Source organism: Rhinatrema bivittatum, chromosome 11, assembly GCF_901001135.1.
Source record: "Rhinatrema bivittatum chromosome 11, aRhiBiv1.1, whole genome shotgun sequence".
NCBI lineage: Eukaryota > Metazoa > Chordata > Amphibia > Gymnophiona > Rhinatrematidae > Rhinatrema > Rhinatrema bivittatum.
Genome location: NC_042625.1, coordinates 54,584,349 through 54,605,654, shown reverse-complemented (window position 1 = coordinate 54,605,654; position 21,306 = coordinate 54,584,349). Strand labels below are relative to the sequence as shown.

The following is a 21,306-nucleotide window of genomic DNA, read 5'->3' as shown; positions in this document are numbered from 1 at the left end:
TCTCACCGAAGGCTGCCGAACTTGGAGTGTGAACAAGCGGTAATGACGAGCAAAAGTATGGAACAACTTCCAAGTCGCTGCTTTACAAATCTCCTGAGGAGAAACTAACTGACATTCTGCCCAAGAAGTAGCCTGTGACCTAGTAGAATGAGCTCTCAACCCTTCTGGAAGGTCACGACGAGCTAGAAGATAAGCTGAACAAATTGTCTCTTTTAACCAACGAGCAATCGTAGCCTTCGAAACCTTATGACCTTTGCGAGGGCCACTTCACAAAACAAACAAATGATCAGACAATCGAAAATTGTTTGTAACTTCAAGATAACGCAACAGAGCTCGTCATACATCCAATTTTTTAAGATCACTAGAGGAAGGATCCAAACGATCTAAACACGGAAAAGCTCTATGGACTGATTTAAATGGAAAGAAGATACTACTTTAGATAAAAAAAATGGTACAGTCCGTAATGAAATTCCTGTATCAGAAATTCTAAGAAAAGGTTCTCTGCGAGACAAGGCCTGCAACTCTGAAATTCTACGAGCTGAAGAAATGCCCACAAGAAACACCACCTTCAATGTGAGATCCTTCAAAGTCGCATGATTAAGGGGTTCAAAGGGAGCCGAACACAGAGCCCTAAGAACCAAATTCAAACTCCAAGCAGGACAAGGATTCCGAAATGTAGGACATAGATGTTGCGCACCTTTGAGAAAACGCGCTCTATCCGGATGCGCAGCCAAGGATAATCCCTGAACCTTACCACGAAAACATCCAAGCACTACCACTTGTACCCATAAGGAACTATAGGACAAACCCTTGGCTAATCCATCTTGTAAAAAAGATAAAATATTGGATACAGAAGAGTGAACTGGATCTACTTGATGCTCATTACACCAAGATTCAAAAACCTTCCACACCCTTGCATAAGCCAAAGATGTAGAAGGTTTTCTAGAACGCAATAAAGTAGTCACTACAGCATCTGAATAACCTTTATTCTTTAACAGACGCCTCTCAAAAGCCATGCCGCTAGAGAGAAGCGTTCGACCTCTTCCAAACAAACCGGACCCTGAGACAAGGCACGGAAGTTCTCGAAATCGAAGGGGACCGTCCAGTGCTAGTCTGACCAGGTCCATGAACCACGGATGGCGTGGCCACTCTGGAGCCACTAAGACAACGTCGACTTGTTGAACTTCTATCCGATGCAGAACCTTGCCGATCAGAGGCCAGGGAGGGAACACGTAGGGAAGAACTTCCCTTGGCCAAGGAAGTACCAGAGCATCTACTCCTTCCGCTCCTCTTTCCCTCCTGCGGCTGAAGAACCGAGGGGCTTTGGCATTCTGAAATGTGGCCATGAGATCCAAATTTAAGTGTCACAACAATACTAAGTAGTAGGAACCACAGAAGACCGTATTTTTAAATTTCTCATGAACCCTTGAGTCACAGATTGTCTTTACAACACCTCTGGGGCTGGAGTTAAATTTGCCATGTTAAATAGCGTGCATTGGGCGTTCAGCAATTTTCTGCATCCGGGGGGGGGGGGGGGGGGGGTAATAACTAATAGCCTCATCTACATGGAATTTCCCAGGGATGGGCACCATCGGCTATGCACTTGTTTGGGCATGCGGTTTGGAAGTGCTAATCTTATTGCCTCGGGTCCTAATCTAGAGCAATCCTGTGTGCTAGGCTAGGTGCACTTTATTGCATCGGCCCCAGTGTTCGTAGTAAATGATTGTTTGGGATTTGCTGGGGTAGGTAACTATTGCTTATTAAGGACAATGTATATGTTAGTGTTTTGCTACAAGTAGGGGGGAGAGACTATAAGAGCTGGATAAATTATTGTTCAAAAACATAGAAATGACAGCAGAAGACCTCCAAACGGCCCATCCAGTCTGCCCAGCAAGCCTTCGCACTCTTTTTTTTTTTCCTCCTCTCTCATACTTATCTGTTACTCTTGGCCCTTAGTAACCTTTTGGATCTGTATCCCTTCCACCCCTGCCATAAGGCAGAGAGCTGTGTTGGAACTGCATCTAAGTGGATATCTAGCTTAATTAGTTAGGGATAGTAACTGCCGCAATATGCAAGCTACACCCATGCTTGTTTACCCAGTCTATGTAATTCAGTCCTTGTTGGTTGTTGTCTGTATATAGATCCACTTTTCTTCATCCCCCCCCTGCCATGGAAGCAGAGAGCTATGCTGGATATGCGTGAAGTTTGTACAAGCGAGACTGCAATTTCTACCAGTTTCTTTTTTTCATATACCGAAAAATGTTATTTATATTTCATAAATGTGTAATATGAGTATTTGCATGTCTGGATGTTATGTTCTTTTTCATAGTTACAATAAAAATTTTGGAATTAAAGCAGCAAAGTGAAAGCTGAGGGGACTGCCCATGAGTGCTGGAAGGAGCAGAGAGAGATACCCATGATGTATAATTTTGCTTGATTTTTACTTTGACTTTATAATTCTGGATTTTTTTTGGATGTATGTAATCTGCTCAGAACACATTGCTGTATGTGCAAAATGTGTTATTAAATAAATAAATAGTGCAATGTTAAGGATGGGATAATGGACACTGAGGGCAAGTAGAGGTGGATGAGGGCCTATAATCTATGGCCACTCAGGGTGTGCAGCAGAGGGAAATTTGAGATTACAGGATGAAACACCAGGCCAACACATAATATCTCACACATTTTAAATGGAATAATTTTTATTGATGTAATCAGATAAGTTTAAATGAAAAGCAAATTTAAATTTTTACAGAACAGCATTCAAATTCTGACCCAGAATCCAGTGAGATCATGATTATGAGAAGGAAAAGCAACTACCAGAGTTCTCCCTTTCTTAAATTTGCATTAGATGTAAATAGAACCAAGACCTAAAAAGCAGACCTCTTGCATGAGAGAACCCAGAGGAATGTGCCAGACTTTTCCCGTCTTACAGTTTTATATCTTTTTAAAGTTGCTGTGGTTCCCCAGTGGCCTTCTTCATTAACAGCCATCTACCTCCTGAAAACTGACATGCGGGGCAGCGTCCGCACCACTCCAGAGCATTTCTAAGGGCAGCATCCTTAGGATAAAGGGTTGTAATAAAGCTGCCACTCAAACTGCAGCTTTTAAAGCATTCCTTCTAGGCACCCATTTTCTTTTCTTACAATAAGAAAAGCCTCCCCATGCAAGAACTCTGCTTTAAAAGCAAAGTTTACAGTAACCCTAGAAAATGTTTCAAAGAAACTAAAAAAAAAAAGGAAGGTGCTGCTCTGAAGTCCTGATCATGCAATCCCCAAACTCAATGTAACGCAACCTCCATGGCAATTATCAGCAAGTTAACATCTCATGCCCATAGGCCACTACCCAGTGCAAAAAGCAACCTACAGCACTACTCTAGCACAGGTACCAGAGCCATTATTCCCACAACAGATGGTAAACCTGCCACTGGCTTTTGACCATCGCTGTTACATTACCCTATCCCACTTGACAAACAGCAAATTAAGAGCAGCTCAGCAAGATCTTAAATGTCCTCCCTTCTATCCATTTAATGCTGTGAATACTGCAGGCTGCAAACTAGACAGCAGAGAGTGAAGAAATCAGTTTCCACTGTGTTTGAAACTGTTCAGAGCCCATTGATTACTGAAGCCTTTGGTAAAAGGAGGTTTTTCAATGCAGCAGTTTACAGGTTACTAAAACTTCTAGGTTGCTGAGAGAGCAGTATATGCACCTGTTCATACTGCAGAACTCCCTCTGTCCCAGTTTACAAATTTTCAGCTTTAGTAAAAGAAAACAGTTAGTGCCTGATTTATAAAGGGTTTCTCCCACTTGTTTCCTATGGGGGAAAAAAAAAACCTTTCACAAATCCGGCTTATAATATTAACAGCCAAGTTTAGAGGTGAACCAGCACTAACAAATCACTTTTGCATATATAATACTTGAATCAGAAAACTGCCAGTGAATCAAATTAGAAGAATTAAAATCTCAATGTAAAAATTACAATTTATATAAAGACATGCTATGGTGCTCATGGTGAGAGAAACTGGAATAAGAACCTCTCAAACCAGTCACAGAACACATTATTGCTCTAGTCTATTTTTCAGCATATTTGCCAAGAGCAAATTAAAAGCAGAATTAAAAGCTGCTACCCAAAGAAAGAAAATAATTCTAACATGATTATACAGAGTCTCCAGCTGGAGTTTTCTTTTGATTTATTTAAAACAACCTCCCCCCCCAAAAAAAAAAAAAAAAGAAAAACCCCCATTTGTATTGCAAAGCTATCCACTACTGAGGAGGCAAACTTCATTCCTGGGATAAACTGACCACTGATTGAGAAGGAAGGAATTCCCTGGTTGTCCTCAGTGTACATTCACATCTTTATCAGCACTGCATACTTCTAGTGGTGCTAGAGAAATGATAAATAGTGGTAGCAGTGGCTGGAGGCTCTGTGCATAAAACTCCAGTTTTACTATATCATAGTCATTAACCAACCATGAGGCCACAAACCTAAACAAAGGCATCATTCCCCATTTTTATTAATCTGGTACTTATGGCTAGGACAGGTGGAATCTCAGTTCCATGCCCTAAAGGAGAACTGTACCTCAGGGAGTAATTAAGTGTCCTGCTTCAAGAGGAGCTATATCAAAAATTACACCAAACAACTAGTAGTATGGAGAATAAGCAAAAGAAGAAAAATCCTCTTCAGTTGCTCAGATCCAACAACTATTTATTTATTGATTGAATTTATATTCCGCTTATTCCAAGGTTCGTGGTTTCTTTATCATAAGACCCTGGTAAAGAAAAATCAGTTACCAAGCTCAGGACTGGGAGGCAGGGAAGGAATGAAGAGGAATGAAATACCAGAATCATGTTACACTGTGGAGGGGCAAAATGGAAATTCCCAAGATATCAGCCCAGTGCCTCATCCTCCCACAGAACAAAGGCCCTTATCTCTCCATTCCCTGCTGATTCTGTTCTTAATGCAACTCTGTCAAAACGGGTATTTCTACATCACTCCACTTCCACTTGCCAAGAAATATTTCCAATGTAGTGGTCCACAGTGTTGTTGTCTTTCTTCATATAATTCCAGATATACATACTCCTCTTATTCCTAACCAGTAAGGTTTGCAAGTCACAGTGAACAAGATAAAGATAGAGAAAGGGAAACGCGGAAACACTCCAGAGAGAGAGAGAGAGAGAGAGAGAGAGAAAGAAGCCCAAGCATGCATCTAGCAAAAGTAGTCCCCATCACTAATGCATGCTCTCCTAACAGAAAAGTTTGAGAAAACAATTTTGACAGTAGGGCTTATCATTCTGTTCCTTGAAGGTTCCTTTGTTAAGCTGCTTGAGGCAGAAGGCACAAACAAAGTGTTCTGGGTGAAATTTCTTGCCCATGGCAGTGATGCAGCGACCCGTAATTGGCTTCTGGCAGCCTGAGCAGAGAGAGCCCCGACGTTCGTGGTAATGCACCTCACAATAAGGTTGTCCATCATGCTCAAAGAAGCTGCCATTAATGAATGGTGTGAAACACTCCTACAGAGACAAGAAAGATCTGAAGTAGCATCATTGTCCTAGACAAACCAGCAAAGCTTCCTCACCAGTTTATCTCCCCTCCCCTGCTATATCCCACTGCTACAGGAAATAGAGAAAGACAGACACACAAATCCAGAGTGAAAACCTCGAGAGGGCTCAGGTTCTAATGAATAGTGGAGACAAGAGGTAACAGTCCTATTCATAGCAATTACAGCCAGCTCTACAGAAGGTTAAAAATCAAGTCCTTATGTATTCATCCTTTCCCTGAACCTTTAGGCTAGGCAGAGAGGTGGATGAGGGCCTTACTTACCCGACACACAAAGCATTCTGGATGCCAGAGAGTGTTCAGTGCTGAGATATAGTTTTCTAGGATTGCTCTAGCACAGCCACCACATTTTGGAGCAAACATGTCAAAATAATCTTTACGACAATATGCCTTCCCATCTCGTTCATGAAAACCTGCAAAAATACAAAATGGTATGGACCTCATTAAAAAAAAAAACAAAAACAAAAAAACCTGATACAGAAATCTCTGTTGCATCCAATGCTCCTAATTTGTTCTTCCTGAGAAAACTGCGCCCTAACCCAAGCTAACCCCCTCCATGGGGACAGCATAGCCATTTCATTACCAAGGGGAGATTTGTCTCTAAACATTCCAACCCCTTTTACAAGACAGTTTATTGTACAAGCTCTTTTCCCCATGATGGATATTACCTTCTGGTCCAAAGAAAGATCCACACTGAGCGCAGAAAAAATGTTCTGGATGCCATGTCCGGTCCAAAGCAGTCACCACTTTCTGTTGAAACAAGTTAAGCATGTTAATATCCAAGGTATGTCATTATAAACAAGGAAGTAATCTGGAGAAATGCCAGAGACCGGTGAACAGAAAGGCAGGAAAAATACATAAGGAGAAGATACAATTATTTTAGCATGTCAAGCACTTGCTAATACTAAATAATTTATCATGCAAATAGTATCACAATACATTTCATTTGCCCAGTTCTAGGAGACCTAGCCACAGACTCCTGCAAAGAAGTCAAAGGTGACTTCTGTGGGGGATGTTAGAAAAAACAAATGATACAATGACACCCCAATCACACCATATACTGCAAGATATTTAAAAAGATAGTAATATTGCAAAAAATTGAATTGCTTATGGCACACAATGGATAGTGACTTATGAAACCAGAAATCTGAACAGCATGTCTCTTTAGAAAAGCATTTGCATGGCTCTACATGATCCTTAATATACAGCATTCTTTCTACCATCTGACTCAGTATTAAATAGAGAAATGGCTCTAGTAAGTAGCATACCTGAAACAGTCATGTAGGGACAATTCAAAGACTGTTTACAGTTATTTTTATAGGGTGGTAGTTGGTGGCTAGTATGGAAGATTAATTTAAAATCCTAAAAGACATAGAGGTTCACATTCAGCACGTTTGTATGGCTAAGTCTGACAGACAAATGCCAAGATTTAACAATCCTGCTGGTTTGACTGCCTTGACAAACCTAGATACCTTGTTATCCAGTTAAAAACTTACCCTGCTATTTCAAGGATATTCCAGGGTACAGCACTGTTTATCTGGCTAAGTTTATTTTATTTATTTAAAAGCATTATAGTCCACATTGTATGATAAACATATTCTAAGTAGAATACATAATATAAAACAACGCATATAACACTGAGCCTTAACAACACTACAAAGCACACCTTAATGATTTCACAAATCAAGACAAATACATCAAGTCAGAAGATAAATGCATAAAAGCATCTTCATAAAGAGAGAATAGAATTTAAAACAGCACTGAAAGCTTATTGGTATCAGATTATGATCTGTTATTACGGCACCTGGATAAATGGAGGACTTGCAACATGATTTGCTTAGATATATCCACAGCCTTTGATATGGTCAGCCACTTGTTACTTTTTATTACAGGGATAGGGGGCTATGTTTTGAAATGGTTTAAGGACTTTTTGATCAAACCGCAAGCAGATTAGGTTTGCAGGACATTGCTCTGCTTGGCATTCAATTACATCTGGAGTCCCTCAAGGCTCTGCACTCCCTTCAGTTCTTGGCTTTTTTTTTTTTTATAACTCTGTATTTAATAGGTTTTTTGGCATATATGTGAAATATATTTTGCTCACAAACAGTAAAAAATGAGAAGGGCAGATAAAAGGCCCTGCATGGAAACATCATAATAAACCTAAACATACACAGCTTTCAAATTAAGAGTCTGAAAAAATCAAAGTAGGGACACCACACTTTGTTATATTTAAAATTTTCACTTTTTAAGTCATACCTCAGCTGTTCAATATCAGCTATTTCTCATACTTGAGCTTTCCAATAATCCATACTGGGATATGATTTCCAAAAGGTTGCTATAGTGAATCTAGTCGCCAAGAGCTGGCTTACTAATACTCTGTGCTTGACGGGTATTAAAGAACCCTCCCATCTGCCCACCAAGCCCTACAGTGGATACCCATATATCCGATACTTCCTGCGATACCAGAGATCAAAACTGACAAATGCCCCGACAGTACCACCACATGTGCATACAGGTGTCAACCTCTCCAACAACTGGTGCTGTAGTCAGGGAAAATTTGCAGAACAAATTTGGGGTTCAGTAAGTTCTGTGTAGCAATTTAATTATGAGGCCTGGAGTGCCAGACCTGTTTGTGGCACTCCAGGCCCAGAGTTGCCCACCCCTGCTTTAGGCTGTACAAATCAGCAAACACATGAGCTGGTATAAGACATAGAACATACTGATAAAACTATAGCAGCAAATGCAAACCTGTCACATTTAGAAATGATTTTAATAAAGTATCTGCAGTTAATAGCAGGGGACCAAACAGAATAGCTTGTGAGCACTCTTTTAGTCAGATATGACCCTACCAACAGCCAAACGCAAACACTGCACAGGTAATACAGACATAGAAACAGGGACACTCCGCAGAGACTGTTCACAGGGACAGAAATGAGTCGTCCTACAAAAACTTGCAGTACATCAATAGAAGTGTGAGGAGTGAGAGATGTACTGCAAGTTTTGTAGGACGACTCATTTCTGTCCCTGTGAACAGTCTCTGCGGAGTGTCCCTGTTTCTATGTCTGTATTACCTGTGCAGTGTTTGCGTTTGGCTGTTGGTAGGGTCATATCTGACTAAAAGAGTGCTCACAAGCTATTCTGTTTGGTCCCCTGCTATTAACTGCAGATACTTTATTAAAATCATTTCTAAATGTGACAGGTTTGCATTTGGGACTCTAGAGAGTTAGAGGGTCAGCGTTCTGCTGGAAGCCTGAACAGACCTCTGTTTTATTTTTGCTTGGGCACTCTCATAATTGCCTTCTTCTGCTATTCATTGTGAGGTTCCACAATGAATAGCAGAATAGAAGTGAAGGTTCCACATCTCCCAACTTCCACCACATTACTATGGTCTTCTGCATTTACAGCATAATACAGACCTCAGTTAGTCCTAGCCATGTGGCCTTGCCGCCATTTCTGCAGCCATTTCTTGGCAGCTTTAACACTATCCAGCATAACGGATTTCCCATTAAAGATAACACATAACTTTGCATATTTGCTATTTAATTTCTGTAAGGCACATTTAATTTCTATTTAATTTCTGTAAGGCACATTTCACATTTGTGAGCTTGCCTCTTTCTCTGTAGTTCTGATGAGAAATCCTGAAAAACATGACTTGATTTCCCTGATAAGTAACATCTTTTAGCTCCCTGGCAGCATTTAATATGAATCGTTAGTCATTGAAATTATGAAGTTTAATTATGGCCACTTGTGAGCGGGTGCTAGGGCTCCATTCACCCTATCAATTTTAACCACTTCTTTACTGCCCAAGATGTTTAGTATTTCAGGCAGCTATTTTGAAAAAAAGCCTTGAGCCTTCTCAGGAATCCCCAGCTCTCTGATGTTGCAATGTTGAGACCTGTTTTCCAGGTCATCTATTTTCTCCAGGGCAAGATTGTAATTCCTCTCCAGCTTCTTCAGTTTAGTATTGGCTGATGTTGCTAACATCTCCAGGACTGATATTTACCTTGTCTTTGAGGCATGTTGCCTTTTCTTGAGCTGATTTCACTAACTCAGCCACCTTCTCAACAATCACCACTAAATGGAAATCAAATTTCTGTGATATTTTCTCCGCAAATTGTTCCATGAGTTGTTTAAGATAAGTTGCAATTTCCACAGATGCACAAGTCTCAATTTCTAGTTTCGAGTCAGAGGTCGAGTCAACTGTTCACGTCGCTTCTCCTTGCATGCTGATTTATTTACCTTTCTAAGCTTGCAAGTCTGATCAGCCTATAATGATGAACTGAGATATCTCAGTTGCCAAGGTATCTGAAACAGCTTATTTCTGGCGGGAGCTCAGCTGGGCTGCAGCCACCCCAATCAATGCATAACTGGAAGTCCCCTCCTTCAATTCTTTTTAACATTTATATACAACCACTGTTTGAAAAAAAAAAGAAAACAAAAAGACCAAAGTAGGGGATGGAGTTTAAGAACTATGCACGTGACAAACAGATCATATGCCCTGTTGTCCAGAGGCTTGATATTTCGACTAACAGGCTGACAAATTGTTTGCGTGATGCTCATCTTTGGTTGAGTGAGAACGGTCTTTCTTTAAACGTCAACAAATCTGAGGCTTTGATGGTATCTGTGGGCCCTTAGTGTTGTGGTGTGATTGGCGCAGCCCATGCCAACAGCTGGCAGACATGCCCTGCAGCAGAACAAGCTGGAGCTTCACCTAAACAAGCTACCTCCCCCACAGGTTGAGCCCTTGGGTTCTGGCGGCCGACAGGACTTAGGTGGGTCCCTGGGGCAATCAGGCAGAGTGTCCAAGGGCAGACCAGAATCGGGACTGGCGGCAGAAAGGAGATACCGGGGACAGGCCAGAGAAGGGGCAGGTAGCAGACAAGGGATACCGTAGATAGGCCAGAGGTCGGGGCAAGCATCAGGCACAAGGCATAGTCAGATCCAAAGTGAAGATTAGGTCCAGGCAGCAAGCAAGAGAGGTCAAGATCCAAGGCAGAAGTCAGAATCTGAAAGGCCAGGCCAAGGACAAAGCAAGATTGGACGGACAGGGCAAGGACCGAAGCAAGGCAAAGGAAAGGCTGAACACAGAAGGAAGTCAGAGCACGGCAGAAGAGCAGGAATAAGGAAGGCTCTGGACTTGACAGGAGACCTGTTGCTGAGGCCTGCTGACATGATCAGAGGGTGTTGCAGGGCTTTTCCCACCGTGGGCCCTTTAAGACACGATGTATGTTGTGCGTGCACGCCTAGGCAGAGCTGGGCCAGGTGTGGCATGGCGGCATTCAGCCATGAAGAGCAGCCGGCAGCATGGTGAGGAAGGCAGATCGCAGGGGCATCCTGTGAACCACCGAACGTAACAGTCGACCTACTACCTTTGATTTTTGCACAGTGTCCGTAACTTAGGGGTTTAGTTGGACACACATCTGACCTTGAATCTCCAAATACTTTCAGTATTAAAGATTGCATTTTATCACTTGAGATTGGCAAAATGGCTAAAATATGTGATATCAATGCAAGACTTTCAAACCATTGTGCAGACTTTTGTTGTTATTTTTGGACTATGCAGGCTTTTGTTGTTACTGCTTTGGACTACTGCAATTCTTTACATGGGTTTGCCAAAAACTCAGTTTTAGGTCTTACAACGAACAGAAAACGCTGCAGCTCAGCTTATTATATCTAGCTCACAGGTTGATCATATTATTCCCATTTTAAAACAATTACACTGACTGCCAATTCAATATAAGGTTTCCTTTAAAATAGTGCCTTTGATATTCAAAGTTGTGCATGAGGGAAAGCCACAGTATTAAAGATATTTTACAGTCGTATCAGCCTTTACACACTTTGCTTTTGCAGAATCAAGATTTGCTTTTAATTCCCTGTGTTAAAGACGCAAAGCTAGGTTCAGCCCGGAGCGGGCATTTTCTGTGGTCTCCCAGTAGGTTTGCTGGGAGACCACAGAATTAATATTAATGCAGGCTTTTGCTTAATTTTAATCTATAACTGCTAAATATTTTATTATATATGGGTTTGTTTGCATGCTTGTTTTATTATGTTTTATGAATACTATTTACATGTATTGTTCCTCACTCAGGATGGTGGGGCAGAAGAATTTTTAAATAAATAAAAGAAAGTTAAAAAGCCTAGATAACGTAGAAGGAAAGCCTGGAGCTGCCATCAAAAAGACTTGCGCTTAGTAAGTTCTCACAGTGTTAAAGGAAATGAATTCCTCAATAGCAGACGACCCACACAAAATATCCACTTTCAGATGTCCTGGAAACAGGCCGAAGGACCAATAAATGATGTTCAAGGGATCTTAGCACACAATGAGGAATATATTTATCAACTAATCCGGCTAAATAAGTGCATTCGTACAGGGAATTGCGGTTTTCATCATTGATTGCCTTGAATACCAGGGCAGCAAGTTTAAAATTTATCCTATAAGAAAAATAATGAGAATGTTGATTTTCAGCGTTATCCAGCAGGTAGTTGGATAACTTTAAGACATTGGGGTATATGTAGTGGCATGGCTCTGCTATTAAATATCCCAGTTGAGTTAGATGGCTAAGTTTATCCAGCTAACTTTCCTAACCAACCAGTGGCTGAAATTGGACCCCATTCAAATTATGTACGAGTCACAGCATTTCCTAGAAGGGAGGGGGAAATCGACATCTGGTGGCCAGATTTAAAGCCAATGATACAGGGCTCTGGAAGGAGCTCTGGTGCATGGCTCTTGGCCATATTACCCGACTTGGAACAGTGGGAGGTAGGCTCTATTAAATAGTGGAAAATACCTGGAGAGTTTTGAATAAAAGCTCATATTTTGGTTAAGGCTTGTTTAATGGCAAAGCGTTGTATTTTTCTTAAATGGCTTGATACACTCCCGCCTGATATACAGGCCGATACAGTAAGGACACGTAAGAAAGAGTGCAGCAGTGCCGGGCGCACCCTTGTTTGCCGCGCGCAGAGTTTGGATCACATACCGCTCAATATAGCATTCAAATGAGACGCAAATGCAAGCTGGGTCCAAAGCACGTCCATGAAGCGGTAGGCGTGCGCAATCCATTTTACTGTATAGAGCGGTATACAGCGCCTATACAGTATCCTGGGTGCGCTGGTACCTGTCATTTCAAATGTCATTCCACCAGGAAAGTAGATGGTTCTCCTACAGACCCCGCTGCCTTGAGCGCCGGCAGCAGCAAGCCCCAGCAGCCGGCCATTGGCGGCAGGGAGCGCAACAAAGCACCTGTGCGCGCAGCTCCGAATTTCCGCCTCCTTCGGACGGGCAAGAGAGAGAAAATTTAACGGCCAAACTTTCCCCCAACCCCCGCTCACCTGCCCTGGCCGCGGCCTCGCAAACCCCCAGCAGCAGCAGCAGAAGGGCGTCCATGGGTGCCAGTCTCCCATGCGGGCGCGCTGACAGCTTTGGAGCAGCCCCAGTCCTCTCTCCCCTCCTCCCGAGGCGCGCACCGCGGCTCCCCTGCCTCTCGGGGGCAGCCGGCGGCGAGAGCGGCTTCAGCAGCCCGGGACGGATCGGGCGCTCCCCATGCTAGGCGGCTTCCAGCAGCCCCTGCCGACGAAGGTGCATGAACGCACGCCTGTACGCCCAATTTGGGCGCTCAAAGCAGCAGGCGCATGAACGCGCGCCATGACCTCGGACGTCCAGCTGGGCTGCTCTCGCCACCGGCTGCCCCCGGGAGGTAGGGGAGCCGCGGTGTGCACCTCGGGAGGAGGGGAGAGAGGACTGGGGCTGCTCCGGAGCTGTCAGCACGCCCGCACGGGAGACCGGCACCCATGGACGCCCTTCTGCTGCTGCTGCTGCTGGGGGCTTGCGTGGCCGCGGCCAGGGCAGGTGACCGGGAGCTGGAGGAAAGTTTGCCCGTGAAATTTCGTCTCTCTTGCCCGTCCGAAGGAGGCGGAAAATCGGAGCTGCACGCACAGGTGCTTTGTTGCGCTCCCTGCCGCCGATCGCCGGCTGCTGGGGCTTGCCTGAGTCAAGCTGGCAATCCCCAATGCCCGAGCGTAATACAGAAATGATTTTCGCCCTGCGCCTTGCTTTATTTTTTGTAATAATTTTTCCCCCTTGTGCGAGAAGCATTTTTTTCTGTGGATTGGGTTGGTTTGGGACTGGGCGGCTAAGTTCACCACACTAACGCCAGGGTCAGGGTAGGCGGTAAATTTGCAGGTTAAAGACGCGGCAAAATAGCTGGTTAAAAAGGCGATAATCTGGGCGCATGTTACTGTATCGGAGGGAATAGCTAATCCGATCATTAACATATCATATACATGCCGCGGGCGGAAAGGGATAAGCGTTGATTTCAAGAAGCGGTAAGGACGCGTAAAACCGGATACTGAATCGCGGGTTAGACATACGCATCCAAATTGTGCATACAAAGCGGGTTAGAAACAGGGTAACCGCGGCCGCGCTTTACTGTATCGGCCTGATAGAGATGTGGCGATCCCAAATGTTTGAAATGATGACTATGGAATACAAAACTGCAAACCTGAAAACAGAAAAGGTACAGAACTTTTATAATGCTATATGAAAAAGTTTGCTACAGACTTTGGACCCAGAGTCAAGAAAAATTTACCGTTTCTTAAATGACTCGAGATTTATGGTTCCTGCTGAACTAAATTGTGTTATTCCACTCTGCGCTTCTTCCTTGATTTCTGTGTAGGGTGGAGAAGGGGAGTTGGGGAGAAACTGGGGGAAAAATTAAATTATTGATTCTTATCATCTTTGTACTTAGATTACTGTTTGCAATAAAAAAGTTTATTACAAAAAAAAAAAAAGCAGCTCATGATGCCAGAATCCCAGCCCTGATTCTGACTGAGCTGGAAAAACATTTATTCAATATTTCCATTGTTTTTACAGATAATCCCCATACACAGGCACTGCACTACAGTTGAAACTCCTTACTCTCCACCCCTTAGAGAAGGAACTCACATCAAGGATTGGCCCATTACAGTAGTAGCAGCGAGGGGAGAACAAGTTATGATAATCCTTTTCACAGTAGGGCTGACTGTCCCGTTCAAAGAAATTTCTTGATCCAATTTCCTCCTGACAATGCGTACAGACGAAGTGCTCTGGGTGCCAGGTTCTCCCCATTGCTGTGACAACCTGTAGAAAGAAGGAAGAGAAATGCGCTTTTACATGTCTACCTTCCCTTACGTCAACTGAGGTCATCACAGATATACCATCTATGCAGCATGCCCGTCTTGTTAGCGCAAGAGACTGTGCTTTTTCAATCGCAGCCCCTATTTTTTTGGAACGGTCTTCCAGAGGCTCTGCAATTGGCAGATAGTATGAAGACATTCAAGACCTTGCTTAAAACTTTCCTTTTCAGACAGGCTTATTATTAATATTTTTTTAAAGCCTTTAATGCTCAATGGAGCAAAATCTGTGGAGGGTACAAGTTGTTGTGTTATATGTTTTTGAAATGTTGTTGTGACATTTGTGCTTTTGATTGTTCTACTTGTACATCATTTAGTGCTTACAAGTAAGCAATTCATCAATTTTAAATAAAGATAAAGATGATAGTCAGGAACCTCACCTCAAAGAGTGCAAAGTCAGAAGATTTCATGTGCCTTGGACAGACCTCTCCAAGCTTTACAGGAATTATACTCACCTGTCCAGCAATAGGCTTTTTACATGCTCCGCAGACGCCTTTGGCCACTGTAGCCACCCCAAGTTTGTTCAAATCAGACTGCAGGCTCCCCAACATGTTATCCAGTTGACTCCCAGGTTTTGGGGGTGCAGACGGAGGGGAGCCACTTCCACCTTTACCTTGTGTCATGAACTGAAAAAAAGAAAAAAAGACAGAAGAACAGAAATTTTCTCATCATTTGCTCTAATTACCAACTTAAACTAAGATCTCTTCCAGCAGAATTCTGAGCCCAGAAGCATCCAGGCAGAGAAGAATGACAGGGCTGGGGTGAGAGGGGCTCTTCTAAAAGAAACAAAACTATTAAAGTTTCCTAGTCCACCTTGTTCCCATTACATTTTAATGTCTGTGTTCATTTAACATCAACCCTTCTTCTTCATCAATACAGTTATATAAGCTTTAAGTTGTTGGATAAAGGTATTTAATAATTTCAGCTTTAGGCTTCACCATATTCCATTTGTGTAGGTCACCCTGCTTATACTTCTCAATGCTCTTTCTCTATCAGATACAGATTATCTGTATCACTATGCTTTCTTATTAAAACATTTTCCTTCTTCACAATTTACACCTGCCCTCAAAAACAGATTGCTACTGATAGCTCTGCAGAGCTAATACTAATGACACAAGATAATGCTGGCAGGAGTACAGTTCAGGAAAACCATATGCTAAATCCTCATCCTGGAAAGAATCTCGCCATTAGAGAAAACAGGGCACAGCAAAAGGCTAGAAAGGGTAAGCTTGGCAAAGCCACCACTTATTCCTTGGAGTGAGCAACAAGGAATGGATCTGCCAGCTACTTCCTAGTTATGCAATTGGCCAATGGCCACCATCATAGACAGGATGCTGGGCTCAATGGAAAGCTGTTCTGATCCATTATGGTATCTCTTATATTCTTAAGGGAGATAAGAGAAGAACAGGAATACAATGACTGCTGGGTGACTACAGCAAAACACTCATCATATTGTGGGGTTTGTGGAAAAACACAACAGAGTCTCCTGTCAATTCAATCAGAAGAAAAATTTCCCATCTCAGGAGCAGCAACATGTTTCTTTCTCCAGGAGTTCCCAACAATGACAGGAAGCCCTAAAGTACCAAGAAATCCCCATCTTAGTCATGGTCAATCATGGTCAATAAAGTAAAGGTAGTCAAATATTCTGAATCAAATTTTATTAAAATAAAACCCAAAGCCCATGAACTGTACCTATGGAAACAATTACATTCACTGCACTCTCAACAACAAACATGCAAAAATTTCTCAGAACCAAAATGGATCTGGTACCCTTGAGAATAGCCCAATATGAAGACAAATAACTATACATCCAGGGTAACAACATCCATGATGCCAGAGACCATAAAACCCGTATTCCTGCTAACACCACACCATGCACAGAATCACTCAAACAGCAGTCCATGCTGAGAACCAGGAGCATCTTGCCTTTTCAGTAATGGTAGGGCTGAAAAGCAGATGGGCTGTTTGTGCACCCTTATGTAGGCCTACAGCTGGAGTCATAATCATCTGCAAATAAAACAGAGGCCATAATTATTCTGCAGAAATTGTATTTTCACAGAAAAGCCTTCCAATGCACTGGAGACAAAAATGAAACTGGAATGCAAGAAAGTCTGAGACAAGCATAGAAGATCCTTGTCCGTGAGGAAGCAATACTAAGTCAGAGACTCAAAAGGGTCAGTGCTATTACAGCAGGAAAATGGAATAGGTAGACCAGATGGGCCTTGAGGTCTTCATCTCTGTTTCTCTGTTTGAATTTGGCTGCAGGGAGTGAGAATACAGAGTTTAGGATATATTTGCTATAAAAATCTAATGCTGGCAGCTTTCATCAGAAACTATCAGACTCAGCAGATTCCATACTAAATATGTTCAGAGAGACTGTGCAACACTTCTCCATATACTGCATGAAAAACTCAGTGGGCTAAATAAGTGTTCATTCTGCATATAAATGAGCTTCCCTTAAAAATGAAGACAAGCCTTTCAGAAGAGACTGCAATAAAAAGCAGAAAGAAAGGAGCCTGCCTGTACTGGCTGGAAGAATGGATCCTCAGTCTGACAGCCAATAGAAGCTTGGGTTTTGGCAGGAGGTGACATTCTTGCTGGCAAAGGCTGCATAGCATGATTCTGGTCCAGAGATGAAGAGAGGAGCCTAATATCTTCAGGAGCAGCAGAGGAGAGGTCCTGGTAATCATTAGAGACAGTAACCCCAGGTGGTACAGGCTGGGAGTACAGGATGGGAAATGAGGAGGTTGGAATTGGAGGTATGGGAGCAGTAGGAAGTGTATAGGGAAGTGCAGGAGGAGGGGGGAGTGGAGGAAAAGGAAGGGGAGGGGATATAGCTTTTGAAGCGACATGGTGGGATACATCTTCAAACTGTTTGAAAAGAGGAGAAGTTGGGACCAAGATGGTTCTTCTCACTGTAGTTGGAGATTCTGGAGGAATTATAATCTAATGAGAAACAGACAAGAAAAGAAAGAGCAAGACAAGAGAGAGTGCAAGATAAAAAGATCAGTTCTCCTTGAGAAGTGCCATGTGCACGCCTGGGAGAAATCAAAACATGGCTGGCACAAATTCTATGAAGAACCTCACAGTCCTACAGCTTAAACTGTACCCAGAGACTTTCAAACAAAGATACAGCTGTTTATGCATCCATCAGAACCACTCTTACCCCCTCCCCCCAAAACACACACACACATACAGTGACAGCCTGCAGTGCATCTATCAGAACCTCTCTAACCCACACACACACATACAGTGACAGCCTACTATGCATCCAGCAGAACCTAACCCCCCCTCACACACACATACAAAGACAGCCTGCTGTACATCTATCAAAAACTCTCTACCCCTCATACATACATACAGTTACAGCCTGCTATGTATCCATCAGAACCTCTCTAACCCCTCAAAACATACAGTGAGAGCCTACTGGGCATACAGCAGAATCTCTCTTCCCCTCATAGACACATGCAGTGACAGCCTGCTGTACATCCAACATAACCTCTCTAATCCCCCACATACATACAGTGACAGCCTACTATGCATCAAGCAGAACCTAACCCCCCCCCCACCCCCACACACACACAGTGACAGCTTGCTGTGCATCTATCAGAAACTCTCCAACCCCGACATACAGAGTGGCAGCCTGCTGTGCATCCATCAGAACCTCTCTACCCCTCATACATACATATAGTTACAGCCTGCTCTGCATTCATTAGAATCTCTACTCCCCATATACACAGTGTCAGCCTGCTGTGCATCCATCATAACCTCTCTATCCCCGACTCATACAGTGACAGCCTGCTCTGCATCCATTAGAAAATCTTTATCCCCCACTCATATTCAGTGACAGCTTGATGTGCATCCATTAGAATAATTCTGGGGGAATTCTGCGCTACTACAGAGCACAGAATTTGCGCAGAATTGCCATTTTCTGCACAGAATGGAGGCGGCCCCGGTGTGCCGTGAGCAGAGCCCATCCCATTCACGGCAAAGATGGAGCAAGTAAGCGAGTGTGTATGTTGTGTGTAAGACTACAAGCCTGGAGGGGGTGAGAGAGAGCATGTGTGAGGGTGCATCACTGTGGGTGCCAAAGAGAGGGCACCTATGTAAGGAGATTATGAAGGAATGTGTATATGTGTGAGAAATTGGGAGCTGGTGTGTGTGAAAAAGGGATTGTGTGTATGTGAGAGTGCTTGTTTGTTTGTGAGAGAGGGAGACTGTGTAAAGGGATTGTGTAGGTGTGAGAGAGAGCCTGTGTGGGTGTGTGTGCGCAAGAGAGAAGGACCCTGTATGAGGGAATGTGTGTGTGCAAGAGAGAAGGACCCTGTGTGTGTGTGCGAGAGAGAGTGAGGGAGCAGGTATAAGGGGGGGGGGGGTGTATGTGCCCTAGAGAGAGGAAGCCTGTGTGTGCGAGAGAGAGAGAGAGAGGGACAGAGGGAGCCTGTGTGAGGGGCAGTACTGACAGAGAGGTCAAACTCTGGGAGTGGAAATAGAGTGGAAGGGGTTGAGCCTAGAGGGGGAGAGGAGAGATACTGGCAGTTGGAAGAGTTGGGGCCTGAGAGGGCAAAGTGGCCAGGGAATTAGGGAGAGAGAATGGAAGGGACACTCTTACAGTGAACTTCTAGAGAAATTCTGCTCAAAATATTTAAAATTCTGCATCTTGAAGTAATAACTTTTTTCTGTATTACATTTTAAATTACTTAAAGGCTGTCATGTATATTGCATTTTTTTTTTACCAATATAAAGTATGCAGAACCTTGCAGAATTTTAAGTTTTGTGCACAGAATTTTTTTTTTTGGTGCAGAATTCCCCCAGGAGTAATTAGAATCTCCCCATATACACAATTCCAGCCTGCTATGCATCCATTAGAATCTCTTTCCCTGTACGTACCTGGATCAGTCCAGACTATGGTTTGAGCCTTCTGTCCAGCAGATGGAGACAGACTAAAACTGAAAGGGTATCCTATATCAGGACAGAGCCTACCCTGCAGCCCTTCAGTATTTGTCTGACTCCAGCAGATAGGACAGCTCAACCTGCGGTTCCCTGTTAGCTTGCCCTTTTCCCTGTGGGGTTTCTTTTCTCATTCGTGGGGCAAGCTCAAGCTAAATTGAAAGCAAAAAAAAAAAAAAAGATTTTATTTTTCCTCTGTGTTAGGGAGACAGCTCTGTCTCCCTCGCTCTTGGGGGGCCTAAGGGGGCCTGCCCCTTGCTTTGGTCAGCCTAGGCTCCCTTCCTGGTGACCTTGTTAGTCTATAGGGGCGATACTGGTGGTGCCAGTCACTCCCCCTCAGGCTCCTGCCTTAACCGAGAAATTTCATTCCTCGGGTGTTCTACAGGGAGGTCTCATTCCCCTGATTCACAAACATAATTAACTTAAATTAAAGCAGCAGGATTTACCAGGCAGGCAGGAGTTTTTATTCAATTTCTGTGGCTCAATAGCAGGGAGTGCAGGGTTTGATTGCCTGCGCTTCTCCCTGGGGGTTTTCCTCTCTCATAACCTGTTTGCTGTTCCTTCGCGGCAGCTTCTCTGCCCTCATGCCGCGTTCAAATGTGTGCCTGGCTTGTGGAGAGCTGGCCCCCGGCTCTCCCACGATAATTTATGTTCCGACTGCTTGCCGGGTGGGGAAGGCCCTCCTCAGCAGCGCCGAAGAATTTAGCTCGGGGACGCACTCCACGACGCATGGCCAGGCCATTCCCGACCCACAAACCACGGAAACGGCGGCCATTTTAGGTGTCAGCATCGATGTAGTTTCAGAGCACCAGGATGAAGAGGACCCTGATTTTCAGGTTTTACCCCCCGATTTGAGTCCGGTGCATGTCCAGGGTGATGACCCGGACCCCCGCTCCAGCTCCAACCCCCGTTTCCCCCCCCGCCGCCCTCTCGGAAAAAATTCCTCGGCCCTGATTATCATCCGAGTTTGTGCTCTTGATGCACAAATCTTACTTAGCCAGCCTACAGGAGCCTGAGGACCCTTCCTTGGGTCCCCCTCCCTTGAATATCCCTCAGGTTTCCGCTCCGCTACGCCCGGTGATACCGGAGGCACCAGGATCCGTCCAAGTTAGGGTTGTCCAGGGGGCACCCCTCCCCCCGGATCCACCTCCGCCTCCCGCAGAGCCCCTCCAGGATCCAGATGAGAATTTTTCTTTGCCTGCTCCTCCCCTGGAGGGGATGATCCTCGGGTTCTCCGTCTCTTCCAGCGGGAAGAGCTCGAACTGATTATTCCATTTATTTTGCGGGAATTGGGTATAGGTGCCCCCCCAGAGGATACAGGTATCTTAGGTAGGTTCAACAGTTACTCAGCACCTGCGGAGGCCGAGCATTTAGAAGGCGCCATTGCATATGGCGCTGATGCCCTCTATGACTTGCTTCGCGTTGGTCTCCGCAGTGTCGGCCAGATGCCTCCTCTGTCTGCCTAACTGGTCCGCAGACTCTTCTTCCAAGGCCCAGATGGGCACGCTCCCCTTCAAGGGCAAGTTGCTTTTGGAGAGGACCTAGAACAGCTTATTAAATCCTTGGGTGAGAACAAGGTCCATAAGCTGCCAGAGGACCATCCTAAACAGTCTAAGTTGTTTTTCCCAACG

The 21,306-nt window shown here is 44.0% G+C and overlaps 1 protein-coding gene across 4 annotated transcripts in view; it reads right to left on the bottom strand.

Moving 5' to 3' along the window:
* Positions 1-2,680: 2,680 nt before the first annotated feature.
* PXN (paxillin) overlaps positions 2,681-21,306 on the bottom strand; it is a 100,287-nt gene continuing 81,661 nt past the window's right edge. For 2 of the 4 annotated variants that reach the window (XM_029619614.1, XM_029619613.1), the window contains exons 9-15: positions 17,246-17,671; positions 16,652-16,732; positions 15,181-15,351; positions 14,499-14,672; positions 6,226-6,307; positions 5,822-5,970; positions 2,681-5,511 (exon numbers count right to left, since the gene is read on the bottom strand). In XM_029619614.1, the coding sequence (XP_029475474.1) occupies positions 5,245-5,511; positions 5,822-5,970; positions 6,226-6,307; positions 14,499-14,672; positions 15,181-15,351; positions 16,652-16,732; positions 17,246-17,671 (1,350 nt within the window). In that variant the 3' untranslated portion in view covers positions 2,681-5,244. The remainder of the gene's footprint in view (positions 5,512-5,821; positions 5,971-6,225; positions 6,308-14,498; positions 14,673-15,180; positions 15,352-16,651; positions 16,733-17,245; positions 17,672-21,306) is intronic. The other 2 variants (XM_029619615.1, XM_029619616.1) reach the window with 2 other exon arrangements.